The sequence below is a fragment of the Mytilus edulis genome, chromosome 8, assembly GCF_963676685.1.
Source record: "Mytilus edulis chromosome 8, xbMytEdul2.2, whole genome shotgun sequence".
Classification (NCBI taxonomy): Eukaryota; Metazoa; Mollusca; class Bivalvia; order Mytilida; family Mytilidae; genus Mytilus; species Mytilus edulis.
In genome coordinates this window covers 29,171,421-29,193,013 of record NC_092351.1, presented here as the reverse complement: position 1 = coordinate 29,193,013, position 21,593 = coordinate 29,171,421, and the positions used below count along the sequence as shown (strand labels likewise).

Sequence of the window (21,593 nt, the reverse complement as noted above, 5' to 3'; positions counted from 1 at the left end):
GTATCGGTCACCCAATTCGTGCAGGTTGTCGTATATAAAACTTATTATGTAATGTCGATTACAGTCATAATTTCTTCATAATTTTGTCACAAGTCGAGAATTTTTTTATCGGTATAGAGCGGCTAAGAATAATAAAGCACATCCTGCTAATTCAAGATTATACAACTGCAACTTGCTACTTATACCGTAATATTAAGAGTGATTGACATTTAAGCGAAAAAAAGAAAAATAAACTACTAGAGGGCATTTTAGCATTGTCAGTATCGTCCATTTTAGCCCCGGATTAATTTGTTCACCTTTATTTGATAACCCATTTTTGCCGATTACTCATGCAGTTCAGGTTACTTTTACATATTAAGGCAGGCAATAACCAGCGAATATCATAAATTATGTATCTGAATATTTTAGAATCATTCAAACTTGAAGTTAAAAGGCCTTTTTATAAACGAATATTTCAGTATTCGGTATAGTTACAGATAACATACGCTCTATTGAACTTTTATAAATTCATGACTAATTTACTATCATAAAACATTTGTAAAAAAAATGCAACTGCCGTGACTAAACATTGTAAAAAAGCACTTTGAAAACAACACACAAGTCAAAAGCTACATAATCATAGAATACATATATACGATATGAATAACATGTCATGATAAAAAATTGGTCAAGGTAAGGCATATATACTATGTAGAAATATCACTGGAAGTATAGTAGGCAATCATGACGACTGAAAAGTATATACAACAATTCAAAAAATGTTAGGCTTATTGATGTTCGCATTTTTTATTCCTCTCTGTAATGTTTAAATGACATTGATGACAATCTCTAAATTTCGTTCTTTCGAGTTGTTTTTTTCAGTTTTGTTAAACGGACTCTCCATACGTGTAGCGTACGCATCAGTAGTCCATTCCTTTCCGGAAAGATTTGTCAATTACAACGTCACTGATTATGAAAACGAAAGTGATGTTTTAAAAAACAGACAAAGAACCCAACATCATATTTCTAACAGATAAAATTCAAATTTTCATCACTTTGATAACTCAAAATGTTTGTATTGATATCACTTTAGCCTACAACGATACATACAATGGCGTCCAACACCCTTTTTGTACCCCTTTCCACAACTAAGAAGTTGAAAGGTCATAAAATTCTTGGTATTTCAACATTGAATATAAGTTAACAGAAAGTTTTATTTTAATATTGACTATTTCCCTATGATGTTAAACGGTGGCGTATATACAGTTATTATTGAATATATTGATTTGTCCATTCTGTAAAATAGGTAAGACATTTATAAACGTAGGAACATTTATCTACTTTCACTTTTGTCTTGGGCATGGACGTTACCCCCTTTTTGATACAAGATACAAGAAGATACGGTATCGTGTCAATCACGGCGCACAATACTTAACAGAATGATCATCACAATAACAAAACAATATAATAATATTTTATATCTCGCACAGCACAGCACAACAAGATATTCACAAATCGACATTAGATTAGATTTAAAACTTTCATTATCGTTGAAAATGTACTGAGGCGAAGTGGTCAGCAGAGTACCATAGCCAATCACCTTACAAACACTTCAAAACCATATCGAAAAGTTTCATTATATTTTGCATTCATAGACCACATGATCATGAAACTGGAGTCACGTTTAAGATATCATTAGAAAATTATGTCTGCGCAGTATCAGAGATTGAGAGATCGTTCAGTGTACTTTGTCAGTTCAAGGACAAAAATGTTTACATCCTTGGTCAGTTGAAAACATGGAACAAGAAACTATATCATTGCTAGCATTGATACATATTCATCAGGATTTCAGTGTACAGTAATTAATAGAGGCAGGACCTATTTTGGGACATTGGGATCTGGTGTTTTTAAGCTCGGGATTTCAGGATTCATCCTTTTAGGATCCAGGAATTCTTTTTTTGAATTTCGGGATGTCAGGATTTAAATTTCTTTAAATTCTGGACTTCTCGGGATTTCATGTTTTTAAGCCTGGGATTTTTGGGATCAGGACCCCTCCTACCCCCCCCCCCCCTTTCCCTCCCCTAAATCAAATTTAAACATGTTTGTGATAAACTGAAAGAAAAAAAAACATTCTCTCAGCACATAAAACACATATATTCTAAACATCAACCCAACAATGTTAGATCTGTAAATTTGCTTTCGCATATATATATATATCAATAAAAGCAAATGTATAATAAAGTTACACATCAAAATACAAATTACAACATATTATACCACATAACTTTTAACCATGGTAAATCAAGGGTCCCCTGTCCTCAGGACCATTGACTGTTTCAAAAAGGAACCTAAACTACCTGTTGAAAATTTGACGGATTGAACAACAATCAAAATTTAATAATATGATTAAAAAAGATGATTAGTTATGATTAGTTAATAATCACACAATCAAAGGAATTTAATATATTAATCAACATCGTAATTAAGAAATTACATCCGTTTTTTTGTCTAAGTTTACATTAAAATCTGGTATAAAATTTTAATTTTTTATATAACGATTCAAAAAAAAAATCATAAAACATTTGTACATACAATGTATTTAATATGTTTTTAATGGTATGAGTTTGCATGAGGTACATGTTTACGTTGATATGAGTTGACTTTTAGTGGTACAAGTTTGAAATTGTACAAGTTTAAAACTTGCTTCTAATTAAAAGAATTCTGAATAGCTTTGCATTCATGATATGTCCTATCTGAAAATGCAGAAAATGCCCTAAAATTTTTTTGAAGTTGATCTCCGTTCACATCATTTTAGTCTAGCTATGCCCCTGGCTCTAAAAATTACAGAAACTATATTTCTCTTCAAATATAGTCATACCCTATAGCCAGTCAGGGTTAATACTTGTACAAATTATTTTTATTTACTTGAAGAAGTAAAAAAAATATACACCAACATTCCAACTGACTCCATTTTCAGAAAACGAAATCTGTAACAAACATAAAATTTTAGCCACCGCTTTACAAGCAGAGCCAAATACAATGAAAGTCCCAACTATGTATTGGCTTCTGAAACTACACAAAACCCCTTACAAATATAGATTTATTTCGTCTTCAAGCCATTGTTCAACTACTAAATTGTCTATTCTTCTTACCAGCACACTTGGTACAATTAAAAACCTGATAATAAATTGTTCAAATAAGGCCTTCGAAAATAGTGTTATAAATTACTTTTGGAGTGTCAAGAACTCGTTGGAAGTACTTGATAAATTGCATGCTTATATTGGTGATTTTGAATCTGTTCAAAGTTTTGATTTTTCTACCCTGTATACCACATTGCCTCACATTCTCATTAAGAAAAAATTCACACACCTAATTAAATGGGCATTTAAAAAATCAGAATGTGAATATATATGTTCAAACTCTTTTAGGTCTTTTTTTAGTAGCAATAAACAAAAAAACTATGTTAATTGGACATGCTTTGATACTATATATGCCCTTGAATTTTTACTAGATAACATTTTTGTTCGCTTTGGGGATTCCGTATATCGTCAGATTATCGGAATTCCAATGGGGACTAACTGTGCACCACTTATTGCGGACCTGTTTTTGTATTGTTATGAGTTACAATTTATGACAAAAATAAGCAAAGACCCATCGAAACAACATCTGATAAACAAATTTAATAATACTTTTAGATATTTGGATGATATTTTGGCTCTCAATAATGACGACTTCAGTATGTATATTAATGAAATTTATCCTGTTGAACTTACTTTAAATAAAGCTAATACTAACAATGACCACTGCCCTTTTCTCGATCTTGATATCTATATCACTAATGGAAAGCTGAATACTAAAATTTATGATAAAAGGGATGATTTTTCATTTCCTATCGTTAATTATCCGTTTTTAGATGGTGACGTTCCCTTGTCACCATCTTACGGTGTTTATATATCTCAACTTGTACGATTCGCTCGTGTATGTAACAATGTTTTAGATTTTAACGAGAGAAATTTATGTATTACTGAAAAATTATTACACCATGGTTTTCGATATCACAAACTAGTCTAAACATTTCCTAAATTTTATCATCGGTATAAAGACATCATTCGTAAATATAGCTCAACATGCAGACTTCTAATACGTTCAGGTATTTCACATCCAATTTTTTATGGAAATATTCTTTATAAAGCACAAAGGTGTCAGTATTCACCTCAGAAACTTACAAAACCTTTGAATAGACTTATTAAGAAGGGATATAATTACGATACTGTTGTCAAGTCATTAAAGATTGCATATTTTGGCGTTAATATTGAGTCACTGATAAGGTCTTTGCATCGGAACTAAACACATTTATTCTAAAAACAGTTGTTGGCATGACACGGGTTATGTTCTTCTCATATATGTTATGATGGTATGATACTAAACCCCTAACGGGAAGGATTGTGCCTGATGTTCATATGATGAAATCATAATCTTTTAGTCAGTTTAATTGAAGTCTGGAGCTGGCATGTCAGTTAACTGCTAGTAGTCTGTTGTTATTTATGTATTATTGTCATTTTGTTTATTTTCTTTGGTTACATCTTCTGACATCAGACTCGGACTTCTCTTGAACTGAATTTTAGTGTGCTTATTGTTATGCGTTTACTTTTCTACATTGGTTAGAGGTATAGGGGGAGGGTTGAGATCTCACAAACATGTTTAACCCCGCCGCATTTTTGCGCCTGTCCCAAGTCAGGAGCCTCTGGCCTTTGTTAGTCTTGTATTATTTTAATTTTAGTTTCTTGTGTACAATTTGGAAATTAGTATGGCGTTCATTATCACTGGACTAGTATATATTTGTTTAGGGGCCAGCTATAGGACGCCTCCGGGTGCGGGAATTTCTCGCTACATTGAAGACCTGTTGGTGACCCTCTGCTGTTGTTTTTTATTTGGTCGGGTTGTTGTCTCTTTGACACATTCCCCATTTCCATTCTCAATTTTATTTACATATAAGTTAATTATAATGTGTAAATAATCTCCCTTTAATTTTCTCAAAAATTTACTTGTAATGTATAAGTAAATTTTCCTTACAATCCCACAAAATTTCTCAAGTTTTGAGATGTAAAATCATGGCTTTAATGATTTTTCCCAGGTAAGCTCATATTTTTTTTATTAGAGTTCAATGTTTCATCTCATTAATTCAACAAAGAAACTGATTGAGCAAAGATCATAAGTATTTGCACAAGGCCTTCAAAAATTGCTCTTTGGGGGGTTGTAAATGAGCAGTGTTCTGAAGATAACAGACAAATGGGATTTTCATTGTCCATGAAATTACTCTTAAATGATTAGTAAAGACATCTGCAAAAGGCAGATAATTTAAAATTCCTTTAGAGCAAAGAAATCCTAAGAATCCAATAAAAGAAGATAGGATGACTTTTTTACTTATACAAGTAAAACAAAAACTGAATGTCTAAGGAACATAACTCAGCCAATATTTTTTTTTGTAAGTCAATAAAAATCACTTGTATAAGTATCCTACAAACTTACTTATATAAGTATATTAATATTACTTCTTCAAGTAATTAAAAATAATTTATACAAGAAGTACCCTTGACTGATAGCAGGTTATTTTTGTGGGTGTAAAATTTTGCAAGTTTGGGGCAACAAAGTTTAAGAAGAGTTTTGATGGTTTTTATTTTGGCATATTTTTCAATCATGTTAATATAAGTTAAATATTTTGGGGTTACTGAAATGATTGCAGTTAAAAAATTGATAAGTTTTAAAAACAAGGGTCTATTGTTATGGTTAAATTATTGTGCTACCGGCATGACGTCTTATTTGTTTTGAAACAGTCAATCAAAAGAATACTAGTACATAGTCATAGACTATTAGTTATATTAGTCACAGGTGTACAAACTTCTTGTAAATGTTACGATTGGTTAGTTACGAAATTTACTGGACATTTGACATACTAATTAGATTACAAAATTATCATGAGCCACTTGTAACTTTTATTTAACTGGACACGATTTCCTCTGATCCGCCAAAATAGGCGAAAAAAAACATCCCCTAAAAATATCTTGCAATAAGGTAGCATGATTGTTTTCTTTCAGGCACTGGCTTCAATTACCTGCAAAGAGTCACTTGTTAATTCTGTGACTAATTGCCGAAAACTATTTCCGGACAGGAACCTGATTTCATACTGAAATTGTAGGTAACAATAATTCATTTTATTGTTACCTGCAGTTATTGTTGCATTCAAAATATGCTCAGATGGTCATGATCTTGAAAATAAAAATTCTAGATATATTAACTTGTACAAATGTTGTATGACTTCACTTTTGCCATAGGCATGATGGGCATGATAGGGGCCGATTAAAACAACTCACTAGATACAAATAATCAAGATGTTCAAATTGTAGCCTGAGTGTTTTTCTTTTAATATAAAAAAGAAGATGTGGTATGATTGCCAATGAGACAACTGTCCTCAAAAGACCAAAATGACACAGACATTAACAACTATAGGTCACCGTACGGCCTTCAACAATGAGCATAGTCAGCTATAAAAGGCCCCGATAAGACAATGTAAAACAATTCAAACGAGAAAACTAACGGCCTTATTATATAACAAAATGCACGAAAAACAAATATGTAACACATAAACAAACGACAACCACTGAATTACATGCTCCTGAATTACCATTTCACAGATGATAAGTATGTATGTTCCTAATGACATCATAACTACAATCCCATCTCCAATTACCAAATGTGATCTACTGAATTAGACTCATTTTCAGGTTTGAACTAACTTGAGCAACAGGACAGGTGCCACATGTGGACCAGGATCTACTTACCCTTACAGAACACTTGGGATCATCCCTGTTTTTGGTCATGGCGTTGTCAGTTTATTTTTGACTGATAATTTATGATTTTTAAGAGACATTCTCTGTAAGCATCAAAATGGGTTGGCCATGGCTATTTGCAGATTTTATTCATTTATGTAAATTAGAAATGGCCCTCTGATATCTTTCACCTTTCTTTCATTGCCAATGTTCAACTAGGGATGAGATAACTGAAAACCCAGGATCTCTTTCTAAGTACACTTTGAAATGATAAGGTAATATGAATATGTGATGCAAGTCAGAATTGAAACTTTTCCTGCATTTTTATACAACCACAAATATTTTTTGGCTTCGTATAATGCTATGATGTCTTTGGCAGAGGCAGCTTCAGCTTTGGCCTTAGACAAATTTGGTTTCTGGACAATAACTTTAGTTAAAGTGAATGGATATCTATGAAATTTTACCAGAAGGTTCAATACCACTAAAAGGAAAGTTGGAATTGACTTTGTGGGTTATAGTACCATCAATTAAGGAATTAGGGACCAAAAAGGGGCTAAAAACAAGCATGTTTGTGGTTTCCCGACAATAACTTGTGTTTAAGTGTATAGATCTCTCTGAACTTGCACTGCAAGGTACTATACCACAGAGGGAAGGCTGAGATTGAGTTTGGGGGTAATTACTCCAAGGAGGGGTTTAGCAAAGTTGGGGGGGGGGGGGGGTTCATAATATTTTGTTTTATTCTTCCTTGAAATACATTGTTCAGGGTTCAACCTCTGCATTTGTATCATGCTGTGCTTGGTGAAGCATTTTATTCTATTTTGCACTACCCATCTTTGGGTTCCTACCCACTGACCCCTGTCCCATTTAATTTCCTATTTTTATGTGGCTCTGATTTATGATTAACAGATGGAAACTTGAGAAGGGCTCATAGATTCATTTGAGATTGTCAATTGATGGTGAAGTCTATCAACACAATCAAGATCTTTCTCAGTATTTAGCCATCACCATTATATTAAAAAAAGACAATGATTGAATTTTTATAACAGATTGTATGAGTAACTTGTGTACAAATTATGAGACTATATATATATAGAGAGAGTTATTTACATCTGAATATATAGTTAATAAATCATCTGTTTTGCGTATAAAGGTTTATTCAATTATTCCTTGCATTTAGCATGTTTAGATGAGGATTATTATTTGATCTACACCTTACAGTCCTTACTTTGAAAGGGGTATACTGGTTTAATACCTGTCCATTCTATCCTTCTGTTCATGATTCCCTTTATTTGTTAGATGAAATTTTCCTTGCATTTTCTTAGAAACTAAAAAAATACAGCTTCCTGAAATTTGTAAGCAAACTTGATACAAAGAATTTAAGCGATTTATGTTCATAAAAATAAGACTTGCCAGACTCCCAAAAGATTTGATGTTTTCTAAGATATATATTATTTGTTTCAGATCCAATAGTGTGATATCATGTCAGAATCTGGGAAAATACTTGTAGCAGCCATAGACTTTGGGACAACCTATTCAGGTTACGCTTTCTCATTACGAAGTGATTTTGAAAAAGATCCATGTAAGATCTCCTCACACAATTGGACAGCTGCTTCCAGAGGCTTGGTCTCCTTAAAAACACCAACTTCAATATTACTGAACCCACAGCAGGAATTTGAGTCCTTTGGTTATGAAGCCGAGGACCGTTACACTGCCTTAGCCAATGAAGATCTTCACCATGAGTGGTTTTACTTCAGAAGGTTTAAAATGATGCTCCATGGATCACTGGTAAATAATTCTATCATGTTATACAAATGTAAACAATACAAATGTAAACAATACAAATGTAAACAATACAAATGTAAACAATACAAATGTAAACATAACAAATGTAAACAATATAATTATAAACAAAACAAATGTAAACATAACAAATGTAAACAATATAATTATAAACAAAACATAACAAATGTAAACAATATAATTGTAAACAATACAAAAGTAAACAATACAAATGTAAATAAAAATGTAAACAATACAAATGTACAAGTCATATCTATTTGTCTAATTCTCTATTGACCCATCTTCGGTAATGTTCTTGGGAACAGATCTCAAGACAACGTCTTCTCTTTATCATGATTATTGTTTACTTTTCTTTTAAAATGTTTAAGTTTAGCATCCTGTATTTTATTTTTGCCTGTAGAGTTAAGATTTATGTTACAGATTACAGTCAATGAAATATCTGTAACCTGCTTCTATACTTAATTGATTAATTGTCACATGTGTCATTAGACAAAATTAACACATTTTTATTATCAAAAACTAAAAAAAAAATTGGTCATTAAAATTTTTTTGGTGGCATATTGGTATCACATTGTCATCATTGTGTAACCGCTAAAGGGAGGATGGGATTGATTTTAGGAGTTATGGTCCCAACTGTTTAGGAATTAGGGGCCATAAAAGGGGCCCAAATAAGCATTTTTATAGTTTCTAGACAATAGTTTCTTGTGTTAAAGTGTATGCATCTCTAGAGCTGAAATTATACACAAAAAATTGGAAAGGGGGGACAATTTTTCTCTTTTCAGATTTCAGAAATTAAAAGAAAATTTCTTCAAATATTTTTTTGGGTGTTTTTTTTTCAACAGCATAGTGTTTTGCACAAAAGCTAAAACACAGGCCAAATTTTTTTTATTATTTGGAAAAATGGGGAAGGGGGGGATCAAGGGGGCAATTGAATATAAATTAAAATCATATAATCAATTTGAAGTTCTTTGACTACAGTTATTCTGTGTAAGAAACCTATTATGTGTCAAAAATTTAATTACAATCCAAATTCAGACCTGTATCAAGCGTGAATATTGTGTCCATTTTCAATTTTGGCCCAAACTTTTCAGGCATTGTCAGGGTTGGACATTTGTGGTCTGATCCAGCTGTGCTCAGCAAAGCAATTTATTACTGTTGTTGTGCATCCTGCATTTTGTATTCGTATTTTGGATACCTAAAAATAAAATATAGGAAAATAATGGAATCAATAAAAGTGTGTAACGAGTGTTAAGATCTTGAGATGTTTCAATTAATTTATGTGCTTTTAATAGTCTTTTAAGTTTGGCTAATATTTATGACTTTAGGTCACTATACCTTGCTCTACACTCAAGTTCTACATACAATCAAACAAGTGTTTTCTGATTATAATCAAATGGTCCATTTAAAATCTGATTGCAAATTTATTTGTTGCAACTCATATAAAGCTTTTATTTTTAAAGAAAGTGGAAGATACATATATGCTAGATAGATACCCTTACTATAACTTTAAAGATTACAATTTTAAGCATGACAGCATCTATATTTATAAAATTTATAGAAAGGTTGTAGGTATTTCTATAGACTTATTTGGAGCTCTTCATTATGAATGATCGAGTTAAGCCAAATGAGCTGTAAAAGAGGGGAAAAAGATACCAGAGGGACATTCAAACTCATAGATTGAAAATTAACTGACAACGTCATGGCTAAAAAGAAACAACATACAAATAATAGTACACAAGACACAACATAGAAAACTAAAGACTAAGCAACACGAAACCTACCAAGAACTGGGGATAATCTCAGGTGCTCCTGAATGGTAAGCAGATCCTGCTCTTGATGTGGCACCTGTCATTTATGTAAATTCTGTTATTGAACAATAGACTCTTGCTGTGACTGGGAATGTATGGGGTGAGTAGGGGTCTCACCCCAAATTCCTCAGAAAATGAATGCCAATTGATGCCCAATTATCTAATTTCCATGAAAATAATAATAATGTGTCTGTTCCTGCACCATGTTATAATTAACTGCCTTTTTTACTGTATGACAGCTGTTTACCCATTACAATATGAGTGAAAGTAAACCACATATTTGTTTTCTATTTTCAGGGTTTAAAGCGAGATATTATGGTGAAAACTTTTGACAACAAAAAGGAATTACCAGCACTGAAGATATTTTCCATGGCAATAAGATATCTTAAAGATAATCTACTAACTACACTAAACAAAAGTGTAGAAATCCTAGCTGATGATATACAATGGGTTCTTACTGTCCCAGCCATATGGAATGATCCTGCCAAGCAGTTCATGCGTGAAGCAGCTCAGAAAGTAAGATTTACACCATTGATATACCGTAATAATATATTATTATGTCTTCCACCAAAATAGGGGATATATAGCAATCACTTTGACCTGCTGTTGTCTGTCTGTACATCACACATATATTTTAGACACATTTTATCTGAGGAACTACTAAATAGAACAATTTCATATTTAGAGTATTTATGGTAATCAGCTCATGAATGATAAGTTCTAATGTGTTTAGAATTTTTGGTATCTTTTAGACACCTGTTTCCTGTTTGCTGATACTTTTGATATTTCAGTATGTTGAATTGTTGAATGTCACATATTTCTCTGGTACTACTGAACACTTTTCTATAAAACAAAAAAAGTTGAATAACAGGATGAATATAAAGATTAGCTTGATAGTGATATGTTATCAGATCTGTCACACCAATACTTCCTGTTTTCTTATAATTTGAATTATGAGTGGGAGGCAAACCTGGTATGTTTTATATGAAAATGTGTGCAATATTGTTATATTAAAAGTTTGTGCATAGATATAAGAAGATGTGGTATGAGTGCCTAAGAAACAACTCTCCATCCAAGTCACATTTAGTAAAAGTAAACCATTTTAGGTCAAAATGGAGACTTAGCTCACATCAAACAGCAAGCTATAAATGGCCCAGAAGATGACTACTGGTAGTGTAAAACCATTCAAACGAGAAAACCAATGGCCTAATCTATATTATAAATGAGAAACACTTATAAACCACATCAACAAACGACAAACCACTGAAAATCAGGTTCCTCAGACTTCTCTGCAAACAAAAACAGCTGATTTAAGCATTTTAATAGGTACCAACCTTCACCCTTACCTGAAACAATACATAGAAAGACACCCATAAAAATTTATTTATACAAATTTATTTACACCATTATAATTTATTTGTACAATATTTACTCAAAACTGTAGAACTTTGAATCTAACATTGCATAAACTGTGTGTATAGATATAGGAAGATGTGGTGTGAGTGCCAATGAGACAACTCTCCATCCAAATAACAATTTATAAAAGAAAACCATTATAGGTGAATGTACGCTCTTCAACACGGAGCCTTGGCTCACACCGAACAACAAGCTATAAAGGACCCCAAAATTACTAGTGTAAAACCATCCAAACGGGAAAACCAACGGTCTAATCTATATAAAAAGCGAGAAAAGAGAAACACGTATAAATTACATAAACAAATGACAACTACTGCAAATTAGATTCCTGACTTAGAACAGGTGCAAACATTTGCAGCAGGATTAAACTTTTTAATGGTACCAAACCTTCTCCCTTTTTCAGAGACAATACGGTAGTATAACATCACAACATAGAAAAACACACGATAAAATATCAATTGGAAGGCTGAACTCAATCAAAAAACGTAAATTCGTACCTGTATTCATTAAGACGACAGGAAGGACTTTTTTCTGGATAATAATCCCATCATAGATACTAGCCGTAAAATGTTGCCAACTTGGTCTACAGAAGACTTACCAGTGAAGCTCAAATAAAATAAATTGGAATATTGGGTTGAGCAGTTTAGTTTATGGGTATTTTGGAAAAGCCAGTTAAATAGTTGGCAATTATATAGTGATGTTTGAAAAGAGACATTATTTTTACAAGAATTCAGAATTCCAATTTATGTTCTTAAGATTACACATAATGGCCATGTTTCAAATATTGTAGTATTTTTCTCAGGAACTACAAATCATGGGAAGTCTTTATGTAATTTGAAATTAAGCATCTATGCCATATGATACATTTTTGAATTTGTCACTCATCAACTTCCTGTTAACAACAAATGCTATGATAACTAGTAGGAGAATCATTAATAAGTAAAACCTCACAGTTCAAATAGGCAAAAAACCTACACTCACACCCAGATCTGAATTTTATATTTAATTAACGTAAAATTTGGAGAAAAAAATCATTTGCATGTTGCAATGTAGATCATTTTGTATTAAACCAAATAAAAATATATGTATGGTTCAAGTTACCTGACTGACCCTAGTTTAAACCCTCAACTCTTATAACTTATTTTTCAAATAATCAAATTTTGAAGATTGCGAATTTGAATAGTTAAATTCATAGATTTCTGTCATCTTAATTTCCATCAGAAGTATCTGTTATGGCTAAAATGCAACAATTCAGAACAGAATGCAACAAAATTAACTAAAAATGTTACATGACTGTTTGTTTATCTTACTACCAAACACATTTTATATGGCTAACTTCTAGTAGGGGCGTGTAAAATACTAGAATCAATTTTGGTTTACATACAATTTTTTTGGGGGGGATTTGGACAATCCAAAATAAAAATTACAAAAAAACAAAAAAATTTGCCGACCCTATTCTTTAAAAGTATGTAACTGGAACTACACATACATTTTTATTTGGCCTAACAGGTTTAAAGCTTTTATTAACTTACATGTGCATAAAAAGATGGAAATAGAGAAATGAAATACTCTCCATCACTCCATGCAGTAGACAGGGTTTTTTTTAAGATGAAAGCTCCTAAATCGTTAAATTTTCATCCATGGAGATCCCTACCTATCTACATTTTACCTACCGAAATAGCAGCCTACCTGAAAATCTTATGAAACAAATCATTTCAAATATTTTTCGTAAAGTTTTTTTCATGCTCTATAAATGTTGTTTTCTAGGCAACATCAAATAAAAAATTGTTAAGAATGTTCCAATCTAAATATTTTCTTGTTATTCTTTTATAGGCAGGTATAAAAGAAGACAATTTACTGATAGCATTAGAACCAGAAGCAGCGTCTATGTTTTGCAAGTACATGCCAGTAGAGAAAGGAGAACATTCATTCCAAAGTTTCCAACCAGGAAGTAAATATATGGTTCTTGACTGTGGAGGTTAGCTTATAAAAAATACAACATATGATGGTGTTTACACTAAGACAATAGCTTAACACATAGGAAAACTTGGTTATCTTTCAAACATTTAAATTGGATAGTAACAGCATTGAAACAAAATTGAAAATTAGACATGAACGGTTATATAAGATACAAATTTCTGAAAATTCTTTCTATAAATATAAGTCGACATTTATTTATACTTTTCCCAACTGCAGGATAATGTAAAAAAACATGTGGTTTGCTTGAGCTCAGTTCTTCTCTACTCAAAATTCAATTATGACATCAAACTTCTTGCTTTCCACTGATATTCTTTTATAATTTAATTTTGGATGTAACACGTCTTCTGATTGGCTGATGTCGTTTTGTTTATCATATCATAGACACAATTTTGTCATGTGACCATACGTCATCAACATTTTTTCATGATTTCCACCGGTTTTAAATGGAATTTTGAATTAAATAATAAGAAATAACTAATATTTTGTCAGTCAATTCAAAATAACATAAAAAATGTGGTGCACACTGTTAAAAAATCTGCTACGCGCGTTATTCAGTGTGCACCACATTTTTCTTCATAGACAGAAAAAATATCACAGTCATTCCTTAAATGTTATCACCAAAAAAAGTGATCATGTCTGATAGCATCCTATAGGGATTTTTTTTAAGGAGATTCATGAAAAAGATTGATAAAGTGTTCCTACAAAGTTATATTCCTAAAATCATTACAAAAACAGATTACCAACTACAAATTTCTCCTCTGGGCAGTTTAATTTTGAGTTTGAATATTCAACAGTGTTGTGAGAAGAAATATTGTTGTATCACACTGTAAGCAGTTGTAGAAATTACAATTTTTTCTTGTGCTGTATAAGATCCTTTTACAATGAAAAGGAGGCCTCAAGAAAACTTTATCTACACTTTAAAGTCATAAGAAACGAGTGACCGGTGAAAAATAATGTTCTTCCAATTCTTGAACCAATGCATACAAACATCATAAACTTAGTCATCTGTGCACGAATTTATCATTTTTTTCGTGTAAATTTCGGATAATCATTAATTTTTTTTTCAATCGGTCAGTGTTGTTGTGAAAATATGGCATATAAAGTTCGTGTTTTGAAGCCGAAGTTTAACGATTGTCACCTGTTTGTCAACAATCGACAAAAAATCAACAAAAAAGCATGGAAATTGAGCATGTGTTTAACATGTAAATTCAGATAACAGTTTATTTTAAGGACATCCATGCGTATTGTGATCACCGGATTTTTACGAGATGGGTCACACTGAGGTCACTTTGTATACGGAAAATATGTCGGGGGGAATTGCTTCCTGGAAGGAAGCAATTAAAATAAAGTAAACTTCTTCTAAATATGAATAAATTAAAGAATTTTCTTCAGAAAAAAGTATATGTACATAAGTTTTACAATGAAAACTATCCATTGAGTTATAAAAAAATGTATGCATTATTTTTTTTGATTTGAGGTTTCTTATGACTTTAAATTAAAAATATCTTTAAAAAAGAGAGCTTGAGGATTCCATTTAGGGAAAGACAAACACATATAAATAGAAAACAACCTAATGATTCCATGAAAAAAACAACCAAAAGACAAAACACCAGTCCTCAACATAGATAACAACTGAGCAGAACAAACCCTATGAAAAAAATGAATTTTGAATATTCATTATTTAATTTTCGATTTTATGCTATAATTAAATTACAGGAGGAACTGTAGATATAACTGTCCACCAGGTACAAAAAGATAAAACACTGATAGAGCTTTACAAGGCTAGTGGTGGAGCATGGGGAGGGACACAGGTGGATGAAGCTTTTAGGCAACTTATCGTTAAAATTATAGGCAACCCCATCTTTTTGAAATTCTGTGATGAAAATGCAGCTGATTTTGTGGACATGTTCAGAGAGTTTGAGCTAAAGAAAAGAGAATTCAAAGGAGATGGCAACAAGAAAGTTACCATCAAGGTACCAGTTTCTCTGAAGGAAACCTTTGAAAAAGAAACAGAAGAAACTATCCAGGATGCCTTAACCCAAACAGCATATTCTTCAAAACTGACATGGACTGCAGACAAATTAAGAATCAGTGGCTTGCTTTTTGCTACTCTTTTTGAAATTGCAACAGGAAATATAATTGAACATGTGAAAAAACTTTTAAAAGAACCTGAAGTTAAGGGAACTACTAACATTATCATGGTTGGTGGGTTTTCAGAATCTCACATGATTCAGGCAAAGGTGAAAGAAGCTTTTCCAAATATGAATGTGATTATCCCAGCAGAAGCAGGACTTTCAGTTCTAAAAGGAGCTGTCATATTCGGACATCTTCCTAAAGCAATTTCTGCCCGTAAGGCAAAATATACCTATGGATTAGCAACAATGACAAAATTTGTCAAAGGAAAGCACAGGGAAGACAAAAAAGAAACAATTGGCAATCAAGTTAAATGCAAAGACATTTTTAGCGTTCATGTTGAGAAAGGAGAAACATTAGAACTAGATAAAGCCCAGAGTGAGAGAAGTTACAATCCTGTAGAACCTGAACAAAAGGAAATTATATTCCAGTTTTACATTACCGATAGTGATGATCCTATGTATGTCACTGATTCTGGCTGTACTCATATTGGTAAAATGGTGGTCAAAATACCCGACACATCAGGTGGACTTGACAGGCAGGTCAAAGTTCAGTTGATATTTGGTGGAACTGAACTGAAGGTCAAAGCCATTATAGAAAAGACTAACCAAGAAGTTACTGCAAAATTACAATTTCTTGACAAAAAATAGTGCTCAAATGTTTTTCTCTCATTTACTGAAGGTTTCTTTTCTGACAGATAAAAAGATGTACAGGTTTTTCTCAAAAGGGTTGAATTGTGATGCAGAACCTAAATTATTGTATTCATTTTTAAAGAATTTAAAAAAAAAAAATCTGTTTTCAATTGTTTAATCCGAGTTTCCTTTAAATATGTTAAAAAAATAAAATTTGATTATGAATATCTTTTATTTCCCCCTCTGAAATTTTACTTTTGACATTCATAAAGAAAAAATTACTCTTGAATGTATGAAATTTCATTAAGATTATATTAAACCTTAAATCAAGAGATTGCCTTTAACCCCTTTTAGGAAATATTTGTATTGAATGCACCAACCAGTAATGTGTTAAACAATCCATATTAGTCACACTATACTCGTTTTAAACTAAACAAAGAATGATAGGCAAACTTGCATCATCTCTGAAACTATTATGCTACCTTAGGGGCAATATTTCAGTAAAATAGTACATTCTGTATTTTTGTCTCAAAGTAATGTATTTTTACATAGTATAGAGAGATCTACCTTTGTGTCAGAGGGTTCCAGGTAGCCTCACTCAAGGCAGTCATCTAAAGAAAGGAGGGGCCAAACATTCAAATTGTTATTTGTTTCAAAGCTATTAACAATATGGCAGCTAACTTAGTAATTGCTAAACATGGACTTTGATAAATTGATGCTTCATCATGCTATAATATTATATATTACAGCCCTTGGTGAAAATTCTGACCCTTCATTAGATTTTTATACATTGAAAGGAGAGTTGTCTCATTGGCACTCATACCACATCTTCTTATATCTATATTATGTACAGAACATTCATTATTAATGGAGGGATCTTACTTTTTGTGGCTTAATGCTTACCACAAATTGAAATGTTCAACCAAGTACTAATTTTCTATTGGCGTTTGTGCAGACTTAACATGCTTAATGCTGAAATTAGGAAATCAAATATCCACAAAAAATACAATTTTTCCTTAATCATGTTAATCATGTTAATGTACATAATTTGGTACCGACAACAATAGACAAATCTCCAGTCATGACAGTTTAAAAAAGATCAGGAACTGTTTTCAGTGCCTTTTCATGCTTAATTGCCTTTTAACCAGTTTACTGCTGCCAATATGGCAACATTTTTTTCATTGATTCTTTTTATAATGCAAAGATGTTTATAGAATTTGGTGTGTATGACAGTCATATGTCAGTGAAGTTGTTCATTTAGCCATATAAATTTCAAGCACTAATATACTGATTTGATCACTTCATGTTTGCAATGATTACAAAGATGTGATAGCATAATTAATATGAATAGAAAATGTATATGCCTTGTTTAAATAGCCATCACACTGTTAAAATGAAAATACATGTTGTAAATATAGAACCTAAGAAATCACTCATTGTATTTTTTTATTGTAGTATTATGGTATATTTTTGTTAAAAACACTTACATTTGCCACCAATAGCCACTAATCTCATCATAATTACTTATTATAAAGTACATTTGTAGTAGGAAGATTCTAATAACAACAATATTAGATGACTTAAAGAAACAAAAACAAAAAGAGGAATGATTATAACTTTTGGTCAGTAAGATTTATTTATTTCTGAAAAAAAAGGGATTTGTTGCATAAACTCACGACAGAAAAAACTATCAAAAGTTGACAAAACCAAATGCAAATTAAAACCACTTTTTTTCCGTCATCTCAAAGGCAGACAAAGGCTTTCAATAATGCTCAACCTTATGATAAGTCCAATACCGTTCCATGCAATGCTCTCTGTAGAGGTTGTGTAAATTTACACCAGAAAATGTAAGAAAGGTACAAACCATTTTGTACAAAACCTTTATTGACTAACCATATATGTGCCATACTATTACACTAATCTGGTATCAATTTATGCATGTCTTTGAGACAAAAGTAATTGAAGAGAAGACAGCAGATAGCTAGTACAACTATTTAAGCTTTTCCTATTGTATTGATTTTTTCATTAATTCATTTGTTTAGTAGAAAATCACTGTAATTTTCATGTTATTGCATAAACATTGAGAACTTTTCAGTTTTAGGCAGTTCTTAATTTCACCTACACATGTTCCATTTACATAGAAGGATTTCTGTATTGAAGTTTTGTTATTTTAATTTAAATGTCTTTTATCTGCTGCATAAGAATCAAGGGTGAAAACATGACCAACAAAAACCCATTCAAATTTACATTAATTTGAGTTCCAAAATGTATAACGATTTTAATACATAACATATAACAACCGTTTTCTTTTCCTGTTTTTTCAAGATATAATTTGGTTGAAATGAACTAGAAATTACCAATTAAGGTGAGGTAACTCTGTAACTTGCTCTAATTTTAACTATAAAAAGTTATATAGAGCTTTCCTGAAATACAAGATGATCAGAAATGAGAGACCTACCATTTTTCACTCAGGAGGAAGGAAAATTAAAAATAGGATGGTTAGGTTAGTTGGTTTTTTTTCTGTCATGTTTAGAAGTTCTTCTAAATTGCATGATTCTTAAAAGACTGGCAATTAAGAAGACATAGTGATAATTATTCAAAACTAATTAAAGTACTGTATACACTTTGGCAAGAACCAACCTCTGTTTATGATGCTGTATAAAGTGCCTAATTTTTCAGTTTAATTAAGAAATGTATTACTATATACTATATTAGGGAATGTTTCTTTATGTTTTAAGGTGCACATAATTGATACATTTATACCCTATGGGTAGTGCTCCATATTAATTAATGCCACTGAACTGAACTGGTGAGTTCTCTGTAACGCAGTACATTAGTTAGCATTGATTTTAAGAAACATCTGCAAAACACACCTTTCAATTCAAACATAACTATAAGACCATATATGTCCTTTGAAGATTCATCTTTTTCAAGAAATTCACAAAATAATGATCACTTCATAATCTGTTTTGTTGAGAAAAAAACTCCTGCTGCTGAGTATTTTGTGATTTATTTAGTGTTTTAAGTTCAAATAATCAATGACCATCATCAATTTATATAAAAGAGAGAAAAAGAGAGTGTTTTATAGAGTTAAAAATAAGAATGGGCAACCATGCTTTGTGAATATATATATAACATGTAAATGAATTACAAAATTGGAAGTACTTCATTATTGTTTTTGGTCAATACATTCTCACAATATCTTAGGATATAAATATAGTTGAAAACTGTTATGATTTGTAAAGTTATTTTGATTAAAGAAATTTGTCTATTGTTTGTTTTTTGCTTTCTTCCACAAAGTATAGATATAGTAAGAAGATGTAGTATGAGTGCCAACGAGGTCACAATTTGTTAAAGAAAAATTATTTAGGTCAAAGTTCAGTCTTCAACAGCTTTGACTTACACTGAACAGCAAGCTATAAGGGGCCCCAAAAATGACCATTCAAACGGGAAAACCAACAACTAATCTATATAAAAAAACGAGAAACACTTATGAATCACATCAACAAACGACAACTACTGAACATCAGGTTCCTGACTGAGAACAGGTGCAAACAAATGCAACAGATTTAAACCTTTTAATAGGTTCCAACCATCACCCTTACCCGAAACAATAGTGTAACATCACAACAGAGAAGGACACACTATAAAATATCAATTGAAATGCTTAACTCAATCAAAAGATATACATGTATTAACACAAGCAAACATACACTGAACGAATCAATTTGATCTATCATGATACAATGTAAATATGAAATCAATAAAATAATAAGGGGTAAATAAATAAAGGCAACAGTAGTATACTGCTGTGAGATGTTAAATAATTTCAAAAAGTTAACCATAACCTTTAACAAATAACCTTGCTGCTAAATAGAATAATATATACAGGTAAAAGGAAAGAACTGTCTAAGGATTAGAAAATGTACAATGTTAAATGTCACCTCACTTATGAATTTATCTTTTCATCGGAATTGCTATCATGAGAGTGCCATATTTATGGTTATGCTAAAGGAGTTATCATAATTATCTTATACTTTTAAAACAAAAAATATGATTAAAAATGTTTAGTTTAAACATATTTATTTATAGTGGATTGGGAAACAAGTTTTGCAACTTATATTAATCCCTTTCCACTTTGCGGGTGCGAGTGCTGCCTTGTAGCGGCATTAGCCTACTCTTTTTCGAAATATACAAGGGTGTCTTTAACGTGCAAGAGATATGGCTCTCTCTTAACATGGGTCAGCCATTGATCGTCCCCTTCCAACGGACTATCATCGTTTCCTCAAGACCATACTTGCCAATGGTGTCAAGGGAGAGCCGAAAATCAGTTCCTGAAATTTTCATCACGGAACGGGAATCGAACCAGGAACCTTTGTGTTAGTAGTCCGATGCACTAACCACCACACCACGGCTCTCTTAAAAATGTTTATATAATGTTATCATTTTCGGTTAATTTTAACAGTACATTTTTTTAATATTACTTAATAGAAATTCTACAATATTGAAGTAAAAAAAAATAAAGTATGGCACATTTTCAAATATATGTTACAGCGCAAGTTTTCCTGTTCCACAGGAGAATAGGTGAATTCTATTGATTTTTGCGACACTAATGTGCAAAAGTGTATCACAATATCAATTTTGGACATTTGTATTTAAAAGTGAACATTCCTTATTCTCTTGAAAAAGTAATATTTTTTCACAGCAAATTATGATTGACCAGTGACTATCCTTATGGAGCCCTTGAGATCACCTCTGTTGTTTTTTTTAAATGCAATCAAAACTCTAGTCTATGTTACTGACTTCATATTCGAATCTTCTAAGATACCTTTGCTCATATATTCAAGTCACAAATTCATATTATACTTGTCAAGAAAATTACATAATTTTTGAAAGATGAAGCAAACTCATATTATCTGTTCTTGAAATACCCATGATGTCTGTTAAAAGTCATCTTTAAAAATTGGAGTTATCTTCCTTTGTCCAGAACTGTAGTTGAATCAACTTCGACTACAACC

The 21,593-nt window shown here is 31.7% G+C and overlaps 1 protein-coding gene across 2 annotated transcripts; it reads left to right on the top strand.

The window, feature by feature from the left end:
• Positions 1–971: 971 nt before the first annotated feature.
• Positions 972–19,844, top strand: LOC139485301 (heat shock 70 kDa protein 12B-like). 2 transcript variants are annotated; one of them, XM_071269710.1, is made up of 5 exons: positions 972–1,050; positions 8,268–8,591; positions 10,712–10,930; positions 13,664–13,808; positions 15,527–19,844. In XM_071269710.1, exons 2-5 carry the CDS (start codon positions 8,286–8,288, stop codon positions 16,591–16,593), a joined length of 1,737 nt encoding a protein of 578 aa, XP_071125811.1. In that variant the 5' UTR covers positions 972–1,050; positions 8,268–8,285; the 3' UTR covers positions 16,594–19,844. The 2 variants fall into 2 exon arrangements, with proteins under 2 accessions (XP_071125811.1, XP_071125810.1); XM_071269709.1 differs by lacking the exon at positions 972–1,050 and adding an exon at positions 1,132–1,285.
• Positions 19,845–21,593: the final 1,749 nt, after the last annotated feature.

What these genes read in the sequence shown, in the direction of transcription:
- LOC139485301 (XM_071269710.1), top strand. Translation starts at nt 8,286, where the DNA reads ATGTCAGAATCTGGGAAAATACTTGTAGCAGCCATAGACTTTGGGACA. An exon ending in TGATGCTCCATGGATCACTG is followed by an intron (nt 8,592 to 10,711) that starts GTAAATAATTCT and finishes TTCTATTTTCAG; the next exon opens with GGTTTAAAGCGAGATATTAT. An exon ending in TGCGTGAAGCAGCTCAGAAA is followed by an intron (nt 10,931 to 13,663) that starts GTAAGATTTACA and finishes ATTCTTTTATAG; the next exon opens with GCAGGTATAAAAGAAGACAA.